This window comes from Crocodylus porosus, unplaced genomic scaffold (assembly GCF_001723895.1).
Source record: "Crocodylus porosus isolate Cpor-Errol unplaced genomic scaffold, CroPor_comp1, whole genome shotgun sequence".
Classification (NCBI taxonomy): domain Eukaryota; kingdom Metazoa; phylum Chordata; order Crocodylia; family Crocodylidae; genus Crocodylus; species Crocodylus porosus.
In genome coordinates this window covers 94025385-94033614 of record NW_017728918.1, presented here as the reverse complement: position 1 = coordinate 94033614, position 8230 = coordinate 94025385, and the positions used below count along the sequence as shown (strand labels likewise).

At 42.4% G+C, this 8230-nt stretch overlaps 1 protein-coding gene across 1 annotated transcript in view; it reads left to right on the top strand.

Moving 5' to 3' along the window:
- The first annotated feature begins 5053 nt into the window (after positions 1-5053).
- LOC109311961 (amine sulfotransferase-like) overlaps positions 5054-8230 on the top strand; it is a 19140-nt gene continuing 15963 nt past the window's right edge. Inside the window, exon 1 of the mRNA XM_019537948.1 lies at positions 5054-5100. Within this exon, the coding sequence (XP_019393493.1) occupies positions 5074-5100 (27 nt within the window). The 5' untranslated portion in view covers positions 5054-5073. The remainder of the gene's footprint in view (positions 5101-8230) is intronic.

The window sequence follows — 8230 nt, the reverse complement described above, 5'->3', positions numbered from 1 at the left end:
AGGGAATGCAGCAGAGGCAGAGGCAGAGGCAGGGGCTGGAGTAAATAGGGCCCCAGGACTGGTTGGGTCATAGGACAGAGCCATGGCTCACCCAGGGGCATGAGTGGGGTTGCTCCTGCCATTGCACATACTCCCAGGGGATGCATGGGGGCACATGATCCCAGGCTGATACTGTGGGCTGGATCTCTCTGCATCCTGCTGCCATTGCCCCAGGAGCTGTATACTGGCTGAGCCACATCCCCTGCCTGCACAGGAGGGCATCATGCAGCTCCTGGGAAAACTCCAGTGGCATACAGAGCTCATCCAGCAGTGACAGCTCAACTTCACCCTGTGCACAAGTCCGTGGGTCATGTGTCCCCCATGCCTGCCCCAGGGGTGCACATCTGGGTGGGAGTGGCACCCCCCCTGCACCTCGGGACATGCCACAGCCCCATCCCACAACCTTCCCTAACCCCAGGACTCTATTAGCCACATCCCCTGCTCCTACTTCATTCCCTCCTTCACTTTGGGGGCCTTGATGTGTCCCCCTGCCTTCTCTCCCCCACATCCCTCCCCCTCCACAAGCTTACCTGCTGGGCAATGTGTGTGTATGTGTGCCTGCCTGTGTGTGTGTCTGTGATGCTCACTCCCAAGCCACAGTCCTCCCAGACTTACTGCTGTCCCTCATTCCTGACCCATAGTACCCCATATTCTTCCATGGTATGTGGGAACCCCCCTCGCCAGGCTCTAAACCCCCCCTCACACACACCCACAGCACCCCACACCTTCATTAATTCCCCCCACACCCCCCCCCATCCACCCCTCAACCATACAAAGTACCTGCATATTTTTGCATAACTGTTTTTTCTAAATATAATTTTGAGGTTTTAGCTGTGCAATTAAAATCGTGATTAATTGTGACTAAATTTTAATTGCGCAACTAAGCAAAATCGCATTTTGTATCATTTGACTGCTTAATACTACTTAATACTAATATTAATTCCTTGATAAGTGCTTTCTAGCTTATGGCTGGATCATGTCAGAGGTTGGTACACCCCCTGGGATGATTACAGTATTCTTTTCCTTACCTATGAAGAGATTAAGAAGGTAAATGAGACGGATGAACATTAGTGTAATTATACTGTCAGTGAACATAATTGGCCACAAAAATAATTAAATGCCTAAAATTCAAATCAGTGGGCAATTAGGAATGCCAGTTAGGAGTTAAATGGTCTGACCCGTTGTGACCACTTCTCAGTTGCCATTACTTATAATGCCAGAAATGGGTCTCACAGGAGCTAGGGGCAGAAGTTCCACATAAACTGGTTTAAGTGATTAGAAACTGGTTTAAACCTGTAACAAAAGAGAAATTCAGTGCACATAAAACACTTTAAAAATGACCAAAACTGGATAAACCTGGTTGGATGTAGTATCAGACTTAACTGATTTAGGTCAAATTGGCTTACGGAACTGCACATTACTGTCCCAGACCCTTTCCTGGTTTAAGTTAACTCACAGTCCACCAGCATCCCAGGATGGTTTGTAGCCCTAGGCTATGTTGCCTGCTCCTGTGATTGCCTACCTCTCTGCTCATTAGCCTGCTTCCTGTCTCTATCAGCCCATAGGCATGGGGGAGGACAGGGGAACAGACTCCCTGTCCTCCCTAGCCACAGCAAATGGTGGAAAATCCATGTGGTCTGGGCTTTTCAGACCCTAGCAGTCCGCCCCCCTCCTCCCTCCCCAGCTGCTGATTGCTTTAATGGCTACCAAAGAAGGGAGGGAGGGGTCCTCTAGGCCAGATGCCTGCCTATGCAGCCCAGCATGTGGGCACTGCAGAGTCCCCACCCCCCGCATGGTGTGCCCAGCCAGCTGCAAACCCTGGGTTGCAAATACTGTGTTCCCCACTGTGCTCCTCCTCCAGGATCTCCAGAGCACAGCATGTGTGACTGGCACACCCCCCCTGCCCCCACCCAGATCTGGCCTGACATAGTCATGCTTTATATCCTGTGCTTTCACCAGCTCTGCTTTGAATGACCAAGCCTCACAAAGTCTCAGTTGTTTTTCTAGGAATATTCTTGGTATGATTTTCTGCACCTATTTTTTAACAGTGGTTGACTTGAAGCTCAGATGCATCCAGGTTTTCTACTTAAAAGCAGTGTGTTATATCATCAAGCTAGCACATAGTCCAAATCTATCTCAACTACTACTTATTTTCCTCATAAGGCAGGTTTGCCAGAAGTCAATTCATTTAGAGTGGAAGTCTATTTTCCTTTGTGTATCTAATGGCAGTTTTCTAACCAAGTACCTGAACATTTTTAGTACTTACTTCTGTGCTGTGGATTCATAAGTGTACATATGTATACATACTTGAGCATAAGTTCAGGAAAATGACTTACCCAGACAAGTTTTGAACCTGTGTTTCTCTGACTTCCCAGCATAGTGCTCTAACTAGCACACCATTGAGCATCAAAGATGCTCACATATTTGTCGAGGAATCTAAATTGAGAGGAACAGGAAAGATTATAAAACTAACGATGATAAAGTTGTTTTGTTTTTAAAGGAGATATTTTCACTATCATGTTTAACAATTTGGGAATGATCTAGTTCAGTGGATGTCAACCTTTTTGGCAGTGATACCCAAAATTAGTTCCATGCAATCCTTGAGTGCTCACTCCAATCCCCTTCTCCTGCCTGATCTGCTGCTCTGTTTTCTTATTCCTTCCCTGTGCTCCCTGCCCATTGTGCTGCTTTGCTTTCTGCTTCTTCTCCTAAATGCCACTGTGCTGCTCTTTCCTTGATCTGTTGGGTGCCACCCTTAGAGGCTGCCCATGGCACAGATTGGCCACCCTGATATATTTGATGGAGATAATTTATCATAATACTCAGGGGGTAACATAAACTGAAAGGTTTTTAAGCCAATAAATTCACAATGCTCAAGCAACCCAACTTACAAAATCCCCGGAGTGATTTAACTGCACATGTACAAATTGAAAATGTATTCATTTCTCTAACAGTTATGGGAAGTTCATGGTTTGTTTCATATGGGAAGAACTTCCATATTATCTTCCTTTCTTATAAAGAAAGGTGAAATCTGTCAACACACTTATGTCTAATATAGGAAATCATAAAAACCTACAAGCAAATGTCATCACACCTATATATGATTGCAAAAATGGGGACAAGAATTAAACCAAATTTGGCAAATACACCTAATGAAACGAATAATATGAATTTATTATGAAACTGTAGTATGAAATGGATCTGGATTGAGTTAGGAACTTCCTCTTTGCAGTATACCAATTTGGGCCTGACATCTCTGAAACAAAGGTAGTGTATTCAGATGTTGTCTTCTCCAGGCTGCCTTCTCTTGGGATAAAATTCGAGCTGACCAATTGAAAAGCATGTAACTCCACGTTAAATAAACCTCACAATAGGGAGAGATCTAGGGCCCAACTTTCAAAAGCTATTGACTAACCACAGCTCATATAGTCATAATTGCTCAGCAGCACCTGAACATCAGACTGAATGGCTTTCATAATATACTTGAAAAATCAGAGGATAGTTTTAATTTTTATGTCCTAGGTGTCTCTCAAATTAGATGAAAAGCCAGGATAAATGCCCTCTGTACCATCCAAAATTCAAGCTATTTTTGGTGGAATATTGTTGATGCAGAACAAGACCCATAAGCCATTCTGAGAAATTCCTGTGACTGAAATGTGGTCTTGAATATACAGAAAGGTATGATATGTTGTTCTAAGAGAAGATACAATTGTTCTGCTGAGGTATCAGTGGTTAGTTGGAAAGAAAATGCCCTCTAACCACTTTACTACTTTAAAAAGTCAAAGTAATTTAACCTGTTGCGATGGGCAACTTTCCATAATAGGGTCTAAGAGCAGTCCGCCTATGTCTGGGAAAGCTAACTCCTCTTTGTGTTTCCCAATGCAGAATTAAGAAAAATTAATCCTTTATTGTTATTCAGTTTGATAAACTTCTGTATTAATTTGAGAATTTGAAGAATTGAGTTAAATGATTACTGGCATTATCTCAGCTCTGTCTCAGCTTGGTTTCATTTTAATTACTTTAATGAAAATCTTCAACAAGATACATTCCTGAAGAAATCTGATTTTATATTTGCTTACTCATTCCTGTTTATATAATCCATAAGCGGTAAAATAAACATGATTATTGTAACTGTCAGCTTTCAACATTGATTAAATTGTTAACTACGAGGGCAAAGGTAATTGTTTTAAAGATACCTAAGAGCCATTTGGCTCTGATTCTAAATAAATATACTTATATCCCTTGCAGCATGAAATAAAAATAATAAAATAAAAAAATGATATAAAAATTCAAAGCACTTTCAATGAGGATTATGACAGAAGGCAAACAAGTAGCTGAAACACACAGGTGAGTTATTTTCTATGGTGAAAAATACTTCTCTGTGCAGAACTGCTGTATTTGAGGTTTGGGTACAGAAAATCCGTGTATGAATGTGCTGTGTGGCTCATAGGTCTGCCTTGAAGGAGCCATAGAAGGGACTCTCAGGCCCAGTCTCAAAGACTGTCTAGGGTCATATTTGTCTCTCACAACCCACGTCGCTAAGTAAGTGGACACACTGTACAAATCCATGGAAAAGGAGTTAGATCAATTTCACCGATAAACTAGTAGGGACCAAATGCTCAGTTTTCCTCACTCCAGTCCATCTCTCCCATCTTCCTTGAGGGTGCTGCCGTTCTGAAATGGTAACGTGCAAATGAAAACTGCCAGACTGACAGTCCAATAATTTTACTGTTGAATTATTTCATTCAGGCAAGTGCAAGGAAGCTAAGTCATTGTCATTACTGGGTTTGCATATATAGCCTTTCTGAAGTATATTCACATTCATATGATTTACCTTATTTGATGATTTTTTCTTTACCTAAGGTTCAATCTTCATTTCAAAGCTAGATAAAGACTGAGAGAGGAAAAAAAAAATAACAACATGAACCTCCAAGTAGATTCCTCCACAGTTGATCAGATGGTACTATATAAATATTTGCAAGTTTCTAGGACCATCAGTCTTGTTTATAGGGAGTACTTTATAGGTATGTGTCTATGAGCAGCAGAAACAGGGCACAGAAGGTAAGTGATCCTTCTAAAAAGTCTTCAGCAGTACATTTCTATGTTAAAATACTTTCTTTTCTATGTGTGTAAATGGGGCTAATGATATAGATCTTATTGGTAATCCACTTCAAGAAATCTGGATGCAAAACAGTGCATAATACATAGGAGGTGGGGATATCTTTAGTGTATGAGCAAATAGATTTCATTCATTGGGTCTATTTTCCACTCTACTCTGGTGTATGCATTTGAATGCGTAGTGTTTTTTCAGGTATTCCCCAGCAAAGAAGTCACACCAGCAGTATGCATTAAGGAGTTGAATTGTAAAAAGAAATGTAATTCATAACTTTTAAATATCAATCACACAACGATGCTGTTAATTGGTAATTGATACATAGCTCAGCTTCTAAGAGTCGGAGGCTATGGACAAATAGCTTTTAAAGGGCAAGGGGAGCACCTGTTCTGATTTAAAGACTGCATGAGCCCGCAGCAATACAAATGAGCTAAATTTCCCTAATTTTGACCCCGAATTAACAGTTCAAGTTTAGCTACAGGTGTACATATACAGCATCTTGATGACATAAGTTACATAATAACAGCTTGCATTGGTATCCTTTAATAGAAATAATATTGTTAGGTCTGCCTATACTCACTGTGAGATACTGTATTTACTCAAATCCAAGACTAGGTTTTTTCCCTCATGCAATGTGGGGAAAAACAAGCCTTGTTTGGATTTGGGTACAGCACTTCACCTCTGACCTTGGCCCGGACCTGGGCCTGAAGCCAGAGCAGGAGTCAGAGCAGGAGCTAGAGCAGCAGCCAGAGCAATGCAGTAAGTGCAGGTCAGGAGCTAGCAGCTAGGGTCCAGGATCAGACAGAAACACACGTTGAGGATGGGGGCATGGGGAATTGGGCTGGGGATGGGGCAGCGGTGAGTGTGAGGAATCAGAAGATAGTGGGTGATGGAGATCAGGTGGCACTGAGAGTTGAGAAGCAGTGAGGGTCTGGGGTGGGCAGTAGTGTGACATGGAGTTGGCTTGGTGATCAGGTGGGGGGGCAGGAGCTGCGGGGATAGGTAGCAGGGGCAAAGGCAAGACTGGGGCAACTGGTAGGGGAGCAAAGTGTAGAGGTCAAGCTGCCTGCACCTTTCCTGTAGTTGGGGACAAATTTAAGATGACCCTCCAATAATTAGGTTCTATATATGGAAAATTATAACAAATTTGTAATGTATAGAACCCAATTATTGGGGGCTCATCATAAATTCAGACTTGTCTTGGATTTATATAAATATGGTATGTCACACTCAGATTCCTCATATCTACCACATCCTTGTCTGTACTGACACTATTTGTATAGGTCAGGGGAAAATGGGTTTCTATTGACCACCACTGCTGCAGCCTGTGGGCCTGGCTGCATTTCTGTTTAACTCTGATGGGATTTAATTGGTAGAAAAGTTATATTTCTTTTCTTCTACATTAGGATGGCTCTCCTAAACCAGCTCTTTTTCTCTGTGTTTATTATGCCAAAATCTTCCTTGCAGCCAAAACATAAAAGGAAGTTCAATATTTTTAAGGAGTTGGAATGGGGGGAAAAATAAGAGAGGAAAGGAAAAGGGGGAAAAGGGTTGGGATGGGAGGGGAAGCTGAGGATCAGCCTAAAGGAAGCTGAGGATCAGTCACAAAACAGGACAGGAAAGGGTTTCCTTAAGGTGACTGAAAGGCTGGTGAGTGTGAGCATATTTTATTTTCCAAGCACTAGGCAGAAACTTGTATAAGCCCTAGACAGACATTTGTTGGACTGTGTGTTCTAACAAGTTTTAACAAGTTTATCGTGGGACACATAGATGTATCTAGTGGTGTGTATACAAAAACAAAACAAGTCCCCAGTAATATTTGAAATGGGCTGACAACCTGTGACCTGTAGGCTGGAACCAACTCACCAAGAAATTTTATCTGGCCCACAAAACCCAAATATCAGTGCCACTTTGGCAGTGGGGTAATTCAGTGGCATTTTGGCCCTGGGGAGATTCTGTGGTGTCCAGCAGCAACTGGGTCACATGAATGTCAGCCATAATTTAGCACTGGGTGGAAGAAACATGGTGGTGCTTGGTTCCAAAGCACTGGCCTGCCCTAGACAAGCTGTATTATTTCAGCCTGCTGACCCCTGAGATAAGAGATCCATTATTTTAATAGGGAGATCTGAAACAGTTCCCTGGGAACTGCAATTTGGTAGGTTTCTATCCTCAGGCTTCAATGGACCACAGTAAGAAATAAACTGATGAAGTCCCAAGCCCTGTCAAGTCTGGCTGTTTCATCAGCAAACAAACTGCAAACTGCTTGCTTCCCAGATATTTTTGTTGTATGATCTTTTGCTTCTCTGGTTTGGTAGCTTTGGCCTACAACTAAAAAGAAACAGTTATGGATTTTGCTACAGCTCGTGTCACTGTCTAATGTTGCAAAGACCTTGGACACAGGTTACTTTTGCAATATCATATACATAGTAGATATGCATACACATACATACATAGTCCTAAAAAAATCAATTGTGCATACATTCAGGCTGTTCGTAGTACTACAAGGATGGCAGAGCCACCATAAAAAAGGTCCTCTTTAAAACAGGCACTACATTTTGTAATGCCACATGTTACACGTGGACAGTTACATGTACAGCTCTTGATTCCCCACCACTCCATAGTTAGAGTGTAGGATTTGATTTTTTTTATTGTTAAACATTGATAAACACCAAATTTGCTTCACGCTCACAGACCAATGGAAAAATATTTCCATTGATAATAATCAAAATTTATAGAAAGGGGACTGTAACAGGGAACCTTTACTCCTGTTACTGGACAGTGGAGCAAGAGAGACAGGGACAGAAGGTGGAGGGGTTAAAAAGGAAGATAATGAGAAGCTCAATGACTTACCAATTAAGCAAGTTGCCGCTCCTGCACAGGATCTGTTATCCCATGATCACCTCTTGGCGAAACTGGCCAATTGTGGCCTTGGGTCCACCATGATCTGCTGGCTGGGAAATTGGCTTCGTGGTCGGACCCAGAGGGTTGTAATTGATGGCAGTCATTCATCATGGTGTCCTGTGACCAGTGGGGTCCCCCAAGGCTCTGTCCTTGGACCCATACTGTTCAACATCTTCA